We start from the raw sequence: 21,507 nt of genomic DNA, 5'->3' as shown, positions 1-21,507 counted from the left end.
ATCTCAATTTCATAAAATTTACCCTTATGACTGGTTTTGTGGTCCAGGGTCTCACACACACACATATATATATATATATATAAATAATTTTAGTAATTTTTCTGTAAAATGTAGAAGTTTTTGCCACACACACATGTATTTTTTTTCCAAATAAAAGCTGTTCTTTTAACTTCCTATTCATTAACTCTGAAAAAAAAAAAATGCATCATGGTTTACACAACTGTTTTCAACAGAAGACTTGATTAATGGCTGGCGAAAATTCAGCTTTGTTATCACAGAAATAAATTACAGTTTGTACATTGTATATACATATTTGTATAAAAACTTATTTTCAATTGTAATATTTCACACTATAACTTTTTTTATTTTAATTTTTAGTTTGTCAATTAAATGCAACTTTGGTGACTTCCAAAAACATTTAAAAATGTTATCAACCCATAAACTTTTAAACAGTAGTGTATATATTAAAGTGATATAATTTCAATAATATAGTGAATTTCATTCTATATGCTTACTATTTTAAAGCCGATTTATAGAAAAATATTAGAAGAATATAGTGCCTTGATATGTTAGTATATGCACTGCCCGTCCAAAAAAAAAAAGCCACACACTCTAATATTTCGTTGGACCACCTTTAGCTTTGATTACGGCAAGCATTCGCCGTGGCATCATTTCGATAAGCTTCTGCAATGTCACAATATTTATTCCCGTCCAGAGTTGCATACATTTTTCGCCAAGATCTTGTATTGATGATGGGGGAGTCGGACCGCTGCGCAAAGTCTTCTCCAGCACATCCCAAAGATTCTCAATGGGGTTAAAGTCTGGACTCTGTGGTGGCCAATCCATGTGTGAAAATGATGTCTCATGCTCCCTGAACCACTCTTTCACAATTTGAGCCCGATTGTCATCTTGGAATATGCCCGTGCCATCAGGGAAGAAAAAATTCATTGATGGAATAACCTGGTCATTCAGTATATACAGGAAGTCAGCTGACTTCATTCTTTGGGCACATAACAATCATCAATGCAGTAATTATTCAATGTGAGGATCTTACCTATTTGCTTAGTTAAATCCAAGTGGTGACTTTTTTTTTTTTGGACGGACAGTGTGTATTAATAGACGTAATAATATTTAGAAATGTTATAAATAACTTGCATTGACTGCTAACAGTTATGAATAGTCCAAATCTAGATGGTTTTGCCTGTTTGTCATGTTTTCAAGCATTCAGTTTAACCAGGCATCAAGATCCTATAATGTTGAGTAGAAAAGATTAAAAACCCCACTGAAACCAACTGCTGAAAATAAACATGCCAGTTACAAGGAAAGTAACATGCAGTTCTGAGAAACGGTCTCTTGATTTGATATATGAAATTACGTTTTGGGACCAGCATGTCCCTAATAAAAAATTCCACTGGAGAGACATGAAATGTCTGCAACCTTTGGAAGAAACAGAAACTGCTTGGGAAGACATTTCGGAAGAAAGTGTAACTGCTACCATGTGGGGCGTCCTAGGGCCACTATCCTAATTAAACACACCTTAACCAGCTAATCAAGGTCTTCAGGATTACTAGAAACTAGCAGACAACTGTGTTAAGACAGGTTGGAGCTAAACAAAGCCCTCCAGGAGCAGGATTGGACACACCTGATATAGAGTATGTCCTTGACTCAGCTTATCAGTGGAATATGAGACAAAGACCAAAGAGGTTATCAAAGGTAAAGGCATTAATTCCTGAGATATTTGGTGTTTTAAGGTCAAATGACCCATGTGAGTGACTATGACATGAGCGCAGATGGTTTTGAGAGTAATCAGTATTTGCACACTATGGAAATATTCTTGTAGAAAAACATTTATTCAAATCTCATGAACTTCAAGTAAATGCATCAAGTCTGACAGCAAACTATATACACAGTATAATATTAATAATAAGAACGTGGTAACCAAGGGGGAAAAAAGCATTGAGACAGAAATCTGGCATGAAAGTTTCACTCCAGCACAAGGAAGACCGGAGCAGAAGAATAAACTATTCAAATCAAACGTGATGTGTTGGGATTGTGGTGTATGATTGACTCTGCCAGACTTTGAGGTAACTTCACTGATTTGATTGACTAGAAGAAGAACCCGATGAGGGTTCGCCGATTGGATGGATTGAGGTACAGCATAACACTTGACTTTACCGATCGTCTCTCAAAACTCAAGATAATCTTCGAGAGTAATCCGCGACGAAGAGGCCGAGAGGAAAACTGATTCAATCGCACAATCATAGTCTATCCCCTGAAAGCAAGCGCCTTTTGTCTAAAAGCATGCATGCATGAACGTGAGGGAGTGAGATGGTGTATTCATAAGCTGCTTCTAGTCTGATCTCTTCTAAGAGGCTTAATCTTTCACACTCCCTCCTACGGTTACATTCATCTGAGACCACCCAGTCTTATCGGTGTAGACGTCCAACGTGTGTGTGGTCAGGGAAGTTTGTGTGCAGGCCACCTTGACGTAGATTGATGTAGATTTTGTGCAGAAGAGTGCAGAGTGCAGTACAAAAATAGATTAAGACGGAGCCATAAATTCTCTGATCAAAGAAATCAAGGAAATCGGGAGGAGAGAGAGAAAGAGTGAAAGTTACAGCTCGGGATAGAGGCACCAGGTTATGAAGAGGCCCGTAAACATGACAAATGACATGTATATACATACGTGAGAGGTAACGCAGAGAAGCCTCTCACAGAACAGTATGGTGAAAGATTTATGGACACGAGTCTCTGGAGGTGCGTTCACTACTGAAATTCTGTTATTCGCTACTGGAGTCACTGTGTATTTTACAGGATGAGTTTAGAGCCTGCCTTTTTTCGCTCTAAGAGCTCCTCCTTAGGGAGTGAGCGGAGGGGATTTCACTGCTCTTGTGTGCCCCAGGAGATGTAGTCGGGACGTGTGGCGGCGCTGTATTCATCCACGAGCTGCTGAACCACCTCACGAGAGTTATCCAGCTCGTCGAAGTTGTCCTTGAATATGTCCTCCTTCCTGAACTGCTCGAGGAAGGCCTCCCTCTTCCTCAGCTTATCATACTGACGACAGGTACGCTCAAACAACTAGGAGTGAGGGAGAGGAGATCAGAGATTAAGGAGTCTGCTCAAATCTACCCTTTCTACATACAAGACGTCAGGTTTTTCCCCACATCTTTGATTGAGTTTCCAATCATATGCAATTAATGCATATGAATTTTTAAAAACATTTCATAGCAACTGCACACTTGAACAGTCTAGCTCAGGGGTGTCAAACTCAATTCCTGGAAGGCCGGAGCCCTGCAGAGTTTAGATGCAACCCTAATTACACACACCTGATCCAACTAATCAAGTCCTTCAGGCTCAATTGAAAACTACATAGTATGTGTGTTGGAACCAAACTCTCTGCGGCCCTCCAGGAACTGAGTTTGACAACCCTGGTCTAGCTGATTAATTATTTTAGAGTTGAGCATAACCAGACAAGTTTATATTTGGATATCCTGGATATTTTTCATAACCATGGAAACACATTTAAAAAGCATTTAAGTATTCAAATCTTAGATGTTTATTAAGATCCTTCTATTATCTATTGAAACCCACAATAATGTTTAAAACATTAGTAAGCTTAACATATATAAAATCATCATTTATTGGGTATTTTCAATTGGAAGGTGCCTGTACCGAACCCTAAATTTCAACTTATGAAAATATTTTGTAATAATTTGTATTTATTTCCATTGCTGTTTTTAAAATCTTTTTGATTCTTTTAAATATTTTCTTTGTAAATTATGAAACTTTATGTAAAAAAATGTGTACTGCATTTTTCATGTCACTATCGACAACAGCGCATGTTTTAGCCCACTGGCTGAGACTGATTTTAACTACACTCCTAAATTTATGATCAGGAAATATTCCTGTGTCCCCCTCTCATGTATCTACAAGGTGTGAGTAGATGGGTCCCATAATTTTGAGATAAACGTGTTCAAAAGTCTGAAAATCTGTGTGTAACTTTAAGGAACATCACTACCACAACTTTTTTTGGGAGTTATTCCATAACATTTAGTTTTTATATGTGCACCAATGTTCAGAACTGTGCTAGCTAACCATGTGCTGATTAGCATCTTTGACCTAGATTCAAAAGTTTCTAAAAAAGTTTTTTTTGGGGGGGGGGTTATCCCATAGAATTGTCACTACCGAAAAGGTCACAACCAAAACATGTCATCATTGTTTTGGTAGTGACAAAAGGGAACACATAATCCTCATATTTGGGGGAAATAAACAAAAGTTTTTTTGTTTTAGTATGCGAGTTAAAATTCTGTAATGTGATGTGGTCACTACCAAAGCATTACTGTCACTACCAAAAATGTGCAGTCACTACCAAAACATGTTTTGTCAAAAATAAAGGATACTGAATTATCAACTAAGATGTTATGATAGTTACTGATTCAATCAATCAATGTATATTCAAACTAATGGATCCTTAACTTTGAAATTCGTATGATCATCTTTTTGCCTTTTATAAAGAAAAATTGGATTCGAAATACAACAAATCTTATAACTCACTTGAAAATATTGTTAGAAATGTAACTGTTATTGATTTACTTCAGAAATTTTTTTAATAAAATAGCGTCATATTTAGCGCCACAACTATTTAGCGTCACAATTGCTTTCAACATTAATAATAAGAATAACTGTTACTTAAGGAGCAAATTAGCATATTACAATAATTTCTGAAGGATCATGTGACACTTAGGATTGGAGTAATGATGCAGAAAATGCAACCTTGCCGCAACAGGAATAAATTATTTTAAAATATTCTAAAATAGAACAGTTATTTTAAATTTTAAAATATTTCTAAATATTACTGATTTTTTAATTTAACATTTGCAGTCTTGACGAGCATAAGAGACTTCAAATGTACCAATAGATACCAATACCAATTGATATAGATCTCTAATCACCAGTATAGTACCTAGTTCAAACCCATTTTTAAGCAGTACAGACAGAGAGAATTTAGGATCAGGTCTTACTGAAGAGATGCTGGTGTGATTAGCCATCATAAGTCCACTGACACGATGAGCTGAGGGCAGGTAGGGGGATCGGCGGGACAGTGCCACCTGAATACTAGCCGGACCCCATGGGATAAAATTAGCTAACTTCCTCTCCCTGATTCTCTGCAGACTCTTATGGACCTGCAGGGACACGTATAAACATGAGGACATGCACATATAACTTCAAATAAATGTTTATTTAACACGCACACACCTGTGTGGGGTCCACCTCTCCCTGAATAATGTTGAGAATGGCAATGTAGCAATGATTGGTCTGACGGTCTCGGCCTGTGGACACCATGACATTCTTGGGCTGCAGGAGTCTCCTCATCACGTCAAGAACTGTAGTCTTCCTCACACTTGCCACCTGAAAAGATGACATTCAATTTTAAGAAGAATATTAAAAACCAAGATAGTGGACGCAAAAGAGAGAAACTAAATTAGAAATTTCATGTCTTTACTAATGAAAAAAACAGACAGACAGGCAGGCAGAACGACAGACAGACGGAACTGACAAATAAATTTGATGTAATCAAAAATGAGTCATTTGTACTCAGAGTCATTAACTCAGCAACATGCTAATATAAAACTACTGGAATCAATAGTGAGTTGAACAAAGAGCTTCAACCGACTTTGCATTTCTGCAAAGGATCGTAATGCAAATTCCTACGTTTGACCAACTTACGGACTGATCGGTGGTCAGCGGTGTGTATCCAGTCATGAGGAAGTGGAGGCGGGGAGTGGGGATGAGTGATGCAATCAGACCAATCAGATCATTGTTCATATATCCAGGGTAACGGAGGGTTGTTGTGCTTGCTGACATTATAGTCGACACCTGTTAAAAGAAAAGCACACTTGTCTTTTGATAATCCAAGTGGGTGGGGAAAAAAATAGGCCAGCCTCCTTTATTTTCATTTTATATTGTGTTGTCTTAATTATTTGGGTGTGCTAATGGTATACTAAACGTGTCGTATAATATATAAAAGCAGCCGGTGTTTAAGAACACAACAGCCTAAACCTGTTTCACCAGTCTTCTATTAGCACTCTAGTCACCCTTTACAGAAATCTACACACTGTATTGTTAACGTTCACCATTTCATATGACTGAGTCTATTAGAGGTGTTGAAGACAGTGATGGATGAGTTGACAAAGTGAACTATTCACCTCGGAGCAGGGTGCTATAAGAATGGGCGTATAAGAGGAAAGCATAGATGAGCGTTGCACGGGATGTCACTGGTTATTTATTACCAGCTCATTAGAATGTGACACAATAGAATGTCAGGCTGCTGATGACAACTTTCGGATCAGGCAACTCCCCATGTTTCATCCTCCTGAAACTGGCAGGCTGTGCTATTTCAAATTTTACGCAGATAATACAATATGACTGTGACAGAACACCCAGCTGCTTTCTAATGCTAACATTTTGTGGTTTAGCTTATACATTTTCTTGACAGTTGCATATATATATACAGTGGGGCAAAAAAGTATTTAGTCAGCCACCAATTGTTCAAGTTCTCCCACTTAAAAAGATGAGAGAGGCCTGTCATTTTCATCATAGGTATACCTCAACTATGAGAGACAAAATTAGAAAAAAAAATCTAGAAAATCACATTGTAGGATTTTTAAAGAATTTATTTGCAAATTATGGTGGAACATAAGTATTTGGTCAATAACAAAATTTCATCTCAATACTTTGTTATATACCCTTTGTTGGCAATGACAGAGGTCAAACGTTTTCTGTAAGTCTTCACACACTGTTGCTGGTATTTTGGCCCATTCCTCCATGCAGATCTCCTCTAGAGCAGTAATGTTTTGGGGCTGTCGCTGCGCAACACGGACTTTCAACTCCCTCCAAAGATTTTCGATGGGGTTGAGATCTGGAGACTGGCTAGGCCACTCCAGGACCTTGAAATGCTTCTTACGAAGCCACTCCTTCGCTGCCCGGGCGGTGTGTTTGGGATCATTGTCATGCTGAAAGACCCAGCCACGTTTCATCTTCAATGCCCTTGCTGATGGAAGGAGGTTTTCACTCAAAATCTCACGATACATGGCCCCATTCATTCTTTCGTTTACACGGATCAGTCGTCCTGGTCCCTTTGCAGAAAAACAGCCCCAAAGCATGATGTTTCCACCCCCTGGATCATCCAAATGCTCTCTAGCAAACTTCAGACGGGCCGGACATGTACTGGCTTAAGCAGGGGGACACGTCTGGCACTGCAGGATTTGAGGCCTTTGTTACTTTGGTCTCAGCTCTCTGCAGGTCATTCACTAGGTCCCTCCGTGTGGTTCTGGGATTTTTGCTCACAGTTCTTGTGATCATTTTGACCCCACGGGGTGAGATCTTGCGTGGAGCCCCAGATCGAGGGAGATTATCAGTGGTCTTGTATGTCTTCCATTTTCTAATAATTGCTCCCACAGTTGATTTCTTCACACCAAGCTGCTTACCTATTGCAGATTCAGTCTTCCCAGCCTGGTGCAGGTCTACAATTTTGTTTCTGGTGTCCTTTGACAGCTCTTTGGTCTTGGCCATGGTGGAGTTTGGAGTTGGACTGTTTGAGGTTGTGGACAGGTGTCTTTTATACTGATAACAAGTTCAAACAGATGCCATTAATACAGGTAACGAGTGGAGGACAGAGGAGCCTCTTAAAGAAGAAGTTACAGGTCTGTGAGAGTCAGAAATCTTGCTTGTTTGTAGGTGACCAAATACTTATTTTACAGAGGAATTTACCAATTAATTCTTTAAAAATCCTACAATGTGATTTTCTGGATTTTTTCTCATTTTGTCTCTCATAGTTGAGGTATACCTATGATGAAAATTACAGGCCTCTCTCATCTTTTTAAGTTGGAGAACTTGCACAATTGGTGGCTGACTAAATACTTTTTTGCCCCACTGTATACACCGAAATCATTCTCTCATTTGTCTCGTTGCCAAACAAACTCACGGCTGGCTTTAGTTAGGTTGATTTTCTGATTGTCCCTTATCGCAGGAGAGCTGCCAGCGCCCAACTGTGATTAATAGATGAGGAGTGACTCTACTGTCCCTGCATGAACCACACCAGGCCTGTCCCTCTATCTGCTGCAGGGATGGGCTTTAAAAAGGACACTCTTTGGGTTGGATGCCTCAGCTCAGGATGGATGAATAGGGGCCTGTATTTTCACATGTTAAATTTGTAAATGACAGACTTTTAAAACTCACCAGTTGGTTGATCTGAGAGAACGAGGGGTTCTGAATGTGCAGCCGGTCTGTGGCGATTCTGTTCAAAGCAGTATTGTCAAGCACCACCTGAAAGAGACATGGAGAGAGAAAGAAAAGGGAAGAGATTTTTAACCACATGTCAAGACTGTGTGTTGCAAGTCTTTTCAGGTCCTAAGAGCTGTAGCCAGTTTGAGTCGAAAAATCCATTTTGAATGGAACTGACAATGCTAATTATATCTGAATTAAGATAGCAACAGTATTTAAAATTGCACTTCAAATTAGAAAATAGAGAATCTTGCAGAACCAAGCAACACTCAAGTGGTAGAGCAAGACGCTCACATCGGCAAGGTCATGGGTTCGATTTCCAGAAAACACAAATGGATACAAGGTTGGTCTTAAAAACACTGCAAGTCAACAGTGTCTGCCAAATGAATAAATGTAAATTTAAAGAAGTGGAATCAGAGTGAAAGAAATCCTTTGTTGTGAGAGTTGTATCAAGAATTGCCATCTTGCTTACAGTCACAGTGTAGAACAATCTCAATATTTATTTTTCCAACAGAATTTCATATCAATATTTATTTTCATCTCAAAACAATGTGGTTAACATTATGTGGTATGGAAAACAATTATACACTCTTTTGATGGCTCCATTCATTTTTTGACCGTGCTTAAGAAACATTAAGAAACGCCATCAGTGAATAGTCTGTAAGAACAAGCTGTTTGGAGAGTCTGATGCCGTATGTACATAAACACCACCGATCCTCACAAACTTCAACACATGTGAGCATCTGATCTAAAACACCTGCTGTATTGAACTACGTGAATATACTGAGCTGTATTCAAGCAGAAATATAATGTTATAGTGATCAGTGTGCCGAGAGCGCACATACACGGTTCGTTTGCGCACCAATTATAACAGACACAACGCACGCCTAATGCACGAATTGAGCTGCCATTCAGTCTGTATTTCACACAGCACGATGAGAAATGGTTTGCTGTTCCGAAACACAGAATATCACAGAATACGTAGAGGTGGTTTTGTTATTTATTTATAGGCTATAGATTTTAACATTACTTAACATATTAGTCACAACATTAGTGAATATATTCTATTTTAGTTTAAGTTATCTCGCACCTCCCTGGTTGAGAACCACTGACCTAAAGCGTGATCTACCTATTGGGAACCCCTGGTATAGATACAATATTTTTGTATACAAGCCAGAATATTTGAGTGAAACTGACTTTTTAAAGGAAGAACAGAAATCTTGTTTGATTTCATTTAAATTTGTTTCGAAGATAAGCAAAAGTCTAATGGGTTTAAAACAAAATGGTGGTGAACAAATTATGAATAAATTTCTTTCTTTTTAATTAAGAGTTAAGAATAATGCCTCAGACTCTAGATCTGTATTCTCATCACAGACAGAAAATCATCTACCTCTATTAACCTCCTCATCTTTTGTGCTGACTCTCTGATCTGACATTATTATTTGTGCCAGAGATGATAATGAATCTAGCAGACAGCTGCAAGAAACACAATATGCTTAAAACAGATCTTACCCTTTACTTATGACATTTGCTCCACTAAAGCCCAATCTATTCTGAACCGCAGCCCTCACACATAGAGATTAGCTGGAGATATGAATAATGATGTAATGCTTTAGTCTTTTGCTATGGTGATCAAACCCATAAATCCCTTTAAAACTCAAATAAGGATATACAAACACAATTACTGGCTCCTCAGAGAGTCAATAGGATGTGTTTGTTGAATAAATATCTGCTCAATCATGTGCTGATGGATATCAGTATGAAAGTAAAATAGAAAGTGTTGTTGACATATCTATAAATTAACAGTCCAGATGTACAGATATGGCAGTACTCTGCATGGTTTATGAAATGAACCTACGGACCAAGCTATTGTTAATAAGGAAGAAATGGAAGGAGAGAAGTGGATAATCGCATAGGACTGACCCTCTTTTCTCCATCCGCTGCTGTTTGGGAAATGAAAGCAGGAGAGGAAGAAAGAAGGTCTGTTTGGGAAGGTGGATTGTGTAACTGAGGAAATGTGCAGTTAGAGTAGCAGGCTGTATATGAGAGGGGCTCTGTTTCAAATAGAAACACATTCATTTAAGTTCCACAACCCTGGAGTGTGTGTGTGTGTGTGTACCAGTGTGTAACACCTCCTCCCGAATTCAAGGCCAGCTGAAAAGGTTAAGAGACAGTGTGTGTGTGTGTGCGCGTGTGTTCATTCACTCACCACACAGTCTGCATTCTGGGTCAGTCTCTTTAACGTCAGAAGAGAATTATACGGCTGTACGACAACATCACTCATCTCATCTTGGTTAGGAAAGACAGAGTAGGTCTGAACCAGTTTTTTAGGATACCTAAAAAAGACAGAAGAATGGCTGAATGTTTAAGGCACAAGAACACGCGTCCAGCTGAACGCTCCTGGTGCCCTTGAGGTTGCACAAGCAATGGTATTAAACACACCCCTAAAGATAGGTAATTACACCCGGTGACGGCCGCTGCCGCCTGCATCTCCCTCTAATTACACTGACTGCCACCCAAACGCTTCATGACTGTAAGTCTAGACGAGCAATGCAGAGGGCGTGGGTCTGTGCTTCAGGAGAGGGAGTGTGGACTGCAAAATCAGTCAGAGCAGGGGGATTCAAAGTCCTGTATCAGTGAATTGTGTTTCGCACCTGTCGTTCAGTCGCTCCAGTAGGTAGGACCCGAGACCAGATCCTGTCCCCAGCGATAGAGTGGCAAAGCACAAACCCCTAAAAAACAACAACACAGAAACAGAATGTTTCACATTCAAAACACATGTATGTGAGTTCTAAGATGCTTTAGATGCTAGCTGTGACCAGAAAAAAAGTAGTTGTTCTTTGTCTCAAATAGATTAATGCTGTGCTGCCCACTCTCTAGTGTCAGTTTATCAACGGGAAATATTTACCCCACTAGAACTGATGTTCAGAGACATTTTTAGCCTTTTACGAAGAAATATTCTTTCAAATTATATAAACAATAACAAAGCATTTTCAGTCAGTGCATTTACATGCACCCTCATGATGCAATTATAATGGGATTTTGGCAATATTGCGATTAAACTACACATGATGTAAACAATACTTTAATCAAAATAACGGGATTAAGATCATGATTGTAGTAAGCATACTTGTATTAAAATATGTGGTGTACGCCAATTCTAATTGCAATAAATAGGCATTTAAACACCTTAATCCCATTATTACAGCTCTGACCAAAGTGTGCATATGCTCGGACGTGTTGTTCACACAACTACACAAATTAACTCCTTGACATTATTCTTAAGCAGGCCCAGTTCTACAGGGGTGCTAATCACCCTCAAACGAAAGCAAGAGCACTCTCAGCAACCACAAAACACCAAAGTTTTGTCCATTGCTGAGTTACGCAAGTTTGCGAATCCTCTCATTATAACAAACAAAGTGCAGACATTTTGTGCATTGTGATTCACTGTACAGTGTAGAGAGATTCATTGATTTTAAGTTCTGTTCAAATCAAAGAGCACTGAGTACCTTCCAATACGTCTGTAGTCATGTTTTGCTTTTGATGTATTTGGCAAAGTGCAATTAAACATCTAACTGCAATTAAATTCTTACTCTGATTGGAAATAATCGCATTATTGGTGCACAAGTAAACAGTCAATAAAGACATTTATAATGCTACAAAACATTTCTATTTCAAATACATGCTGTTTTTTTAACTTGTCAAAAAATCCTGAAGAAAATATCAGTTTCCACCAAAATATTAAGCAGCACAACTGCTTTCAACAGTGATAAGAAATGTTTCTTAAGCAGCAAATCAGTATATTAGAATGATTTCTGAAGGATCATGTGACACTGAAGACTGGAGTAATGATGCTGAAATTTCAGCTTTGCATCACAATAATAAATTACATTTCAAAAATGAATTAACATTTTAATTATAATATTTCACAATACTACAACTAAATTATTTGACTTAATATTTCACTTAACAGGGAGTTAGGTTAAATAATTATTTTTTGTTTAGAAAAAAAGAAACACTTTGCTGGAATATATTTTAAAGGTATAATTAAGCCAAAATTAAACAATATGGTCAATTCTATCACATTCTTCCTCTCAGAATACTGTGAAATATATCACATGTTGGGTAAATTGAGGGAGTGTTTTTTGCCCCCACATTTGAAATATCTGGGGAATTTTTCTGCCTCAAGGCTTAACTAGTATTTGTGACAGTCACTCACCTTTCCAGTTAGCATGATATGCTACACGCTCACACACTCACACACGTGCATGCAACTAACTGACTGGTAACACCATCCTCCAAACCACTCCCTAACCTCCAGATACATACAAGTTATACATGTGCACGCACACACCAGTAATTGTGGTTAACAAAGTGAACGACCCAGATTATGTAGGGAGGGCTCAGTCTGTTGTTTTAATGGGAGGAACATCTGTATCTTGTAAATTAAGAGTGCAAAAAAGTTATAAAATAGCACTTTTGTATAACCATCTGTGGCAATCTCATATACATATACATATATATAATATAAATGTAGCTATACGTTTAAATAGGTCTATGTATGTCTGCAACCTAAAAAAGAACAGACATAGCACCGTAGAAAGGGGTGCAGGAGAAAAAAAAAGCAACGGAAAAAAAAATGGAAGTACGTCAAATTGTACGTCACTTTACCATCTGGAGATCATCAGAAAGTGTTTTACTTTGTTTAAAAACTGAATCTGTTTAAAAACACAAATGCTCTTCATAAGTCAAAGAAAAAGGTATTAATGAATGACACACAACTAAAGGGTAAAAACCAACCCATTCATAATACACAAAGAAGAGTGCACTCATTGAGAATCATACCTCCAAACTGTCACTGCCATCTGCCTCTCTGTCAATGATGTCAAAGATGTCCTCATGGATTTTTTCTCCCTGAAACGAACAAATATATTGACCACATAATTACCAAAACAAGTTAAAGTTGTTAAACATGAGCCTGTAATATTTTCCCCAAACAGTAAGTACAATAATTATACAACTGTTGTTTGACCACATCATAATTGAATTTCATTTTGGAAAACGGCATAATTTGTTAAGAAATTATATCACCTAAATGTTTAAATCACTCAATGTATTTGTGTACCTACAATTGATGCAATGTGCTGAATCATGTTTATATTGTTAGAAAGATACATACATACATACATTTAAAAGTGTACAACTTTCGCTAAATGATGAAATGGGCTAGGTTTCTTGTGCAACTGCTTACACAAAGTGAAAAACTCTGAATTTATTTGAACTAAAAATGAAACTGGAAAAATAAAGTGCAGTCAGACTGAGTTTTGTGTTGTTCATCAATAGCTGTCAGTGCAAGCCTGTGCCGCTTGTGGTTTTGACTCGTCGATAAAGAACACATCTCTGACACGTTATTTAAAGATGTTCTGTTCATTTGACTATTAATATAGGAACTATATTAAAATTTTGAAACAGTACGTCATCCCAATCGTAGCGAGTATAACCGGTATCACCGAGTCTGACAGAAACAGAGGCTGCTTTAATTATCAGCCTTCACACTCTCATAGACACAAAACTACAAAAACGCTGAATCACTTGTGCTGTCTCTGAAATTACAGTCTGACAGAAAGATTTCAAATTACTGACATGATCTGTTTGGAGTAATTTGCTAATTCAACCTACATGTTATTGAATAAATGTTGCATTATAAGTGCAGAAATTGCAGGAAACAATCATGTAAAATTATGTCCAGTTTCTGCAATCCCACACCAAAATTCAGGCCTCCGAGGGACTGCATTAAATATCTCTAATAGTCATTATTAATATCTAATTAAAAATTAAATTGTCACGCTACATGAACAGCAAAAAAAGTGACTAAACATCGTGAAAAATTTAAAAGGAATGATGACAAGTTATAATCACCTAAAATATAACCGAAATTTAACCTAAAATAAAAGTCAGCAATAGTGTTAATTTCGTTAACGAAGACTATGACAAAAAATGTTCGTTGACGAGCGTTTTTCCCATGACTAAGACAAGACAAAGATGAAACGACAATAAGGTCAATAAACGATAACTACGACTATATTAATAGTTCATTGACGAAATAAGACAAGACTAAAACGTATTCAAAAAAACAAAATGTTATTGCGGATTGCTCTACACGCCTCGACTACGCAAGCTTTCGTGAGTGCAGTTGCCAGATATCAAAAGTTCAAATCCCCGAATCAGAGCTTTGCTGTTACAAGGATACATTTTCTGCACAGTGCTTTTCTTATTTTAAGCAATCTGGCAACCATGCGCATGAGCGCCACCGCCGATTATCTGAAAACACCGACAAACGAGTTTAGTGATCTAAATGAAAGTGTCACTCAGCTGGTCTGTGTTCTGTCATGAGATCTCGACTATATTGTTTGCGATTGTGATCGCTGAATAAATGCACTCAACCACTGTTGTTTTAATAAAGAAATAGGATATTACAATTTGGAATTATAGTAGAATTTCACTATAATAATATTTTTCGTTTGTTTTTGGCAGTTTTCATAGTGTAGACAGAGAGATTGCATAAGTCTTTGGTAGGGGTGTAACGGTACAAGTATTCATACCAAACCGGTTCGGTACGCATGTGCACCGAACAAATACAGTATTTTTTGTTTTAGTTTTTCTCAGGAAATTCAAATAATAAATGGTGTTTTGACAGTCTTTGATTTGGCATGACAGATCACTGTATAAACGCCTTGGAGAGCCGCTTCTGGGACGGTTCAGAAACATGCTGGTATAAACCATAAACCCAACACAAGCACTGACTCAAGTGGCCGCGATCAGCTCTGGTTCCCGTGTCTGAGCCGTGACGCGCCACAAACTTGTGCAGAGCGGAGCACGAGTGAACGTGATCATTCCTTACTACTAGTTTTAATGCGAATAAACATGACTGAACATCTCATGCCTCATGTAATTGCTCAATCAGTGTTTCAACCGCGGAAAGACATCAACAAAACAGCTTGGAAATAAAATGTCACGTAGCATTTCATTTCATTCAAGTCATCAGTGTCCACAGCTCGTTAGTTCACTAGACAAATGAAGTCTAGAGAGGAGCATTTCGCAAAATATTACACCATATACTCTTTATATTTTACTGAACCTGTTAGTCTTAATTATTTAATGCATGTTTAAATTAATCTGTTATGAAACATGCTATGACAGCCAGTGTGTAACTGAATAGATTTTAACAAATAGCCTAGAAATTTTATTATTTATAAGTTAATTTAAAAACTGCATTATGTGCAATTTACATGTTTGCATACAATTGTTTTTTTTTTTTTTTAATTGAGTGTTGATCATCTATTTAAAAATAAATAGAAATTAAATTTAAGTTTAGGTTAAGTCGTTAGGCCTAATTGTAACCTTATATAATGTAAAAGGGCTCCCTATAGTTTTAAGCATAAGCTAAGGTAGATTTTTATCACTAAGAAAATTTAAACTACAACTGAATGTATTTAAAGAAAGAGCAACTAGTTCAGTAAACCACTGTTTATTAAAAAAAAAAAAAAGAAGGAAAAAAAAAGTTTAGTTTCCCTCCTGCTGTACCGAAATCATACCGAACCGAGACGTTAAAACCGAGGTACGTACCGAACCGTCATATTTGTGTACCGTTACACCCCTAGTCTTTGGTATAAATTTATATAATTAAAAAGCCTATAATAAATCAGTACACTAGATGAGGTAAAATACACCATGAGTCCACATTCTATTGATTTGTGCTTACTGGTGAAAGTGCAATAACTGAAATGCAAAAGTGAATTTATCAAATGACAACAATCATTACAATTATAAAAATCATTTTGATCAGTTTAACCAATATACAGCATGACAAAATGTGACTAAGATTTGACTAAAACCTTACTAAATTGCTCATACATTTCATTGACTTAAACTTGACGAAACAAAAATAGGACAAGGTTGACTAAATATGATAACTAAAATGTACATTTGAGTAAGACTAAGACTAAATTAAAAATATATGACTGCCCGACAGGATGTGATGTATTCTATTAAAAAATATGAGCTTAAGGTTAGAATTACCAATATTTTGTTCACTTTAACATTATTCTTTAAACACTGTATCTGTAAAATGGTGCTTTAGAGTAATTATGGCAGAATAATTATTTTATAATTATTAAATCATTATTTACATTGATTAGCCCCATAAAATCTACTATGTTTTCATTTTGGGGGTCATTTATTTTGTGACGATACATTCATACATTACTTATAATCATTAAAATCATTAATTTTACCATGGTGTATATGCCAAGGTAACGGTTGCTGCACGACCAGTTTGAAAGTACTGTGCGACTGCCACTAGGGGAAGAAATGCAACAGTCGTGTCCAAACATTGTGTGCAGTGGAAAGGTGACTAAAATTGAAAATAGCTGACAAAATTAACACTAGTCAGCAATTATTTGATGTGTAACATCACTCAGTGTACCTGAGAGAAGCCACTGGCCCAGTTGTTACCGGCTCCACCGCCATGCTCAGACAGGTAGATGTTCTCCGGGTTGTACAGGTTGGCATAGGGAGAGTTCAGGATGGTGTGGATGACTCGGGGCTCCAGGTCCAACAGCACAGCACGAGGGATGTAGTGCTCATCATCTGCCTGAGGGGGCGAAACAGAGGAGAAAAAGAGCAATGGAAGCTTCTCAATACTCCTTACAAGGAAAGGACAAAACTTGGATGCTCAATTTAAAAAATGAAAGCATCCACGAGAATTCCAAAATATATCTTAGAATGTATCAGTAGTAGACTGACTACTGCTGCTTTACATTAGTGGCTGAACGATGTATAGGCAAGGCTGACATATTGGCAGATAATTAGCATCTTTTACTTATCGGCATCGATCAAATCTTTTCTGTCTATAGTTGTCAGAAGAGGAACTTTTATTTTGACAGTGCTGACAAAATCAATGCATTAATTGAAAGGCAAATGCAATAATACCTTCTCATATCCAAGCAAATACACATAATTTAAACTCTTTAACTCTTAAAGCTTTTGAATATCTAATAACTATTTAATTCCACAATCCACAAAAAAGTTGGCGAATCTAGCAGTTAGTTCCTTAGACGTGTGCATTTTAGAGCCTGAGCGACGGGCCAGACTAAATTTCTTTATGTGTGAAAATAATATAATAAGATTCTAGAATCAAGACTTTGATATCAATAGGTATAAATCTATTATATACACACACACACACACACACACACACACACTTTTTATTGGCCACCCTGCTCTCTAAGATATTGGCATCACCATCAAAAAAAAAATTATATCAGTAGATCACTAATTTACATACCACACAGCTAGCCACAATACAGAGGAAATTACTATAATACTGTGACTCACGCAATCTATTCACATCAGAGGAGAGCTTTAACACTTTATGCCTCATTTCAGAAAAAATATAAGCAGTCCCTTTGAAAACATTAGGATTTCACTGCAGTTTCTGTGAAATAACTAATTTTGTTCTTTAATTGGAATAGTCTTTTGTTCCGAAAAAAATGGAACTAGAAGCTGTGCCATTTATTTCAAATTAATTTTCCATCAGATTGTGAAAAGGCCTCCACATAATTACTGCAGCGGGATAATGGACTTACAACAGCTGCAAACATTGGAACATAGCTCCACCTGGTGGTCAATGATGTGAACTCCAACTAACAATGAAGAATCTTAGCGAGAAATTAAATCTTGTTTTTCATATTATATATACATTATATTTTATTGTTATTTTATTTTTTACTTGTAGCTTTGTTTTAGTAGTATTTGTATTGCACTTGTTTGTTATTGCAGTATTTATTTTTCTTGATATTACCTTTTGTGTATAATGTTTTAGCAATATTGTATGTAAACACAATCATGCTAGTGAAGTACTTTAAAATTTAAACTGAAATTGTTCACGCTGGCCAAGTAGCCACTGTAATATGATCCATATGTTGCTTGTTGTCTTGATGATAAGGTAGGTGTCTACATACAAACTCAGTGGTTTATATCGCTGACTTTAGAGCAGAAATCTTGTTGTGTAGTGATTATGGTTGGTGATTGATTAGCTCCAAATGCCTCATTAGTCTATATTTGTGTACCTGATAGAAGAAGACATCTTTCCGGTCTGTACCCTCAGTGGCAAACTCCTCTACGATGCCCTCTGGGCTGATGCCATGCTCAGCACACAGCTGCTTCCAAAACTCAAAACCAACTGCACAGAGAGAAAAGAAACACACCATTCAGTCCATTAATGCTGGATTCTTAAGAACACTTGTAAAAAGGCTGTAAGCTATTGTCACATGCCATCAGTGTTGGGCAGTAACTAGTTACTAGTAATTTAGTTACTGTAATAATATTACTTTTTGCAGTAACTAGTAGTGTAACTAATTATTAATAAGATTTCAGTAATAATATTACAGTTACTTTTCATAAAACAGCTTAGTTACATAGTTACTTTTGATGCCTCAACCCCGCTGATTTCAAATCTAACAATCCGATAATTCCTAGATTTATTTTCATAGTTTTCATGACTCACACATGCATGTGATGTCCCCAGTGCAGCAGGCAAGCTTGGAATATGGAAAAGCTTACATTCAGCAGATAGAAATATTGCATTATATTGATTTTGTCAGGAAAAAAAGATCTGTTGTGTAAGTTGTGGCTTTACTTTACTCTGGCGTTGCATCCCTCTGATCAGCATGTGGTATATTATATTAATATAATTGAAAATATTTTTGGAAAATTTAACAGTTTCTTACAAACTCATGTGATTTGATAAAATGCATAACGCATATGATTAAAATTAAATTAAATTTAATCACATATGGGTAACGGAAAAATTACTTCAAGCTACACATGACAATCAATGAGATGAATACAACACTTCTACTTGAATGCCACTATCAATCATTGAGTGTTTGTAATAACTTCTGACTGCGATCCAATGTGGATTTTGGTCAAATGATGAGGCAGAAATATGTTGTTAGTAACATTCTAGAAGAATTTTATCTGGAAGATACACAGTTACAATTTCTGTGGGGTGTGAAGAAAAAGTAATGTAACTAGTAGTGTAACTAATTACTGTTGCCAGAAAGTAATAAGTAAAGTAACAATATTACTTTTGAAAGGAGTAACTAGTAATGAGTAATATATTACATTCTTTGAGTAACTAGCCCAACACTGCATGCCATTATATAGTGGTGTGATTTAAGGATATTAATGTAATGGCTATTGTTTATACCACATCTTTGACAGAAATCATATCTTGCACTCAGTGATCATTTGCCTTTAATGACCAAGTCTGACACAGTCTATCTCAGCTCACATGAGACTCACACTGTATATGAACCCCATATTTCTCAGAGTAAAAGATAAACACAATGCAAATCCCTCTAGCTCACACTGCCAAACGTGACTGTAAATAATACAAAGCAGCGTTTAGAATTATTTGCATACATAAACACACTAAGTTAGAAGGTCAGGTTGGTTACATTACAATTTGAGTCATCATTACAGTTATCTCCAACTGACAGCATTATATAATATTATCACAAACAAAAATTAAGAGCAGTCAATAAGTGGAAAGTAGTGAATAAGTTGTTGGCTTCTTGCTGACGAAAAGCTCCTGTAAACAACCAAAACCACATTGACTGTATCTATTGTGTCATTTCAAAGCTATCCAGTGTGCTAGCTAGCTGGCTAGTTAACGTTAGCTAGCTAACGTTAACTGTTTATGTAACGTTAGAGACTATCAAACAGAGCGTGATACACAGCGAATGGCTCACTCTGATTCCCGCACTGTCCGAGCTGCAGGGTGATGATCTCTCGAGGCATGCTGTGCTGTTATTTCAGCTGTAGGACCAGTAAAGGTGAGAGATGTGCTGCTGTCTGTCAACCACTGTGCGTATTCCCGCTCCAACAGCAACGGCCTAACGGACGCGCACTGCGCACGCGCAGACGTATACTTTCACAATGTGAAGGCCAGCAAACGTGAACCGATCGATACTTGCTGAAAATGTACCGAAATAACTCTTTATCGAAACAAGTGAAAAATAAATACACAAACAAGCAGAAAGAACAGACTTTCGTGACGCGCCGTGATGCATGACGTAGGACGTATGCGTATACATTAAACAACATCAAAGCTGCGCATCAGTTGCGCAAACAGAGGGAATTCAGGTCAGGTTTAAATTGCAGGTTATTTGTTCAATTTCTCAGTGTATAGCAATTTTTTTTTTTTTTTATGTATTGCCTTAATTTAATATAGGCTATTGTAATAGTGTGATAATTGTAGTCACTGAATCACTGTTGGCAAAATGCAACAAGTTTACCATTTATTTTTATATAAAGGGTTTTCAAACATTTTGATGCAAAGGATTCCCAAATATCACGATCTCCTTAAGATTCTTTATAAAATGTATTAATTTATATAATTTATTTATATGATTACATTTTGCAAACATGTATTAACAGACCCATTTATTCTGTTTGAGAAAATAAGAGAATACATGTTCTAAACTATAGACATGTAGATATGCTCCAATTGCATATGTGTGTGTGTCTGTGTATATACAGTGTGTGTACTTGTTTATACAGTGTGTACTTGTTTATGCTACATAGTGGAGACCAAATGTCCCCACAAGGATAGTAAAACCTGAAATTTTGACATTGTGGGGACCGACCTGTAGTAAAAAAAAAAAAAAAAAAAAAAAAATATATATATATATATATATATATATATATATATATATATATATATATATATATATATATATTAAAAAACAGTAAATAATGTTTATCTGAAAGTGTAATAATGCAAACATGATTTCTGTAAGGAGTAGGTTTAGGGTTAGGGGATAGAAAATGTCGTTTGGACAGTATAAAAGTAATAGAAGTCTATGGAAAGGCCCCACAGAAACAAACATGCGTGTGTGTGTGAGTGTGTGTGTGATTGGAGCATATCTACATGTCTAATTTATCCTTACCTTTTGTTTTATATTTGCATTAAAGTGTAGAGAATATATTGGAAGTGAATTAGATTTTTATTAATTTTTTTTATGAAATTTAAATTTTGATATAATGTAACATTCACTGTTGGCCCTCAATCAAGTTGGATTTTTGGTGCTTCATAGTGAAAAATGTGGGCACCTCTGCACTTAATTATATAAACCTTTAAAATCAAATCCAAAAATA

At 36.7% G+C, this 21,507-nt stretch overlaps 1 protein-coding gene across 1 annotated transcript; it reads right to left on the bottom strand.

Moving 5' to 3' along the window:
- Positions 1–70: 70 nt before the first annotated feature.
- tubg1 (tubulin, gamma 1) lies at positions 71–20,434 on the bottom strand. Its single transcript, XM_058771224.1, is given in 12 exon segments — positions 71–3,078; positions 5,022–5,183; positions 5,257–5,409; positions 5,728–5,877; positions 8,239–8,325; positions 10,493–10,619; positions 10,938–10,988; positions 10,990–11,015; positions 13,129–13,197; positions 16,769–16,936; positions 18,414–18,526; positions 20,100–20,434. Coding segments are annotated over 12 exon segments (1,353 nt in total). The 5' UTR covers positions 20,149–20,434; the 3' UTR covers positions 71–2,880.
- Between the last annotated feature and the right edge of the window lie 1,073 nt (positions 20,435–21,507).

The sequence above is a fragment of the Onychostoma macrolepis genome, chromosome 03 (genome assembly GCF_012432095.1).
Source record: "Onychostoma macrolepis isolate SWU-2019 chromosome 03, ASM1243209v1, whole genome shotgun sequence".
In the NCBI taxonomy this organism is placed as follows: Eukaryota; Metazoa; Chordata; class Actinopteri; order Cypriniformes; family Cyprinidae; genus Onychostoma; species Onychostoma macrolepis.
Note: the sequence above shows the minus strand (reverse complement) of the source record. Positions and strands in the feature narration are given on the sequence as shown.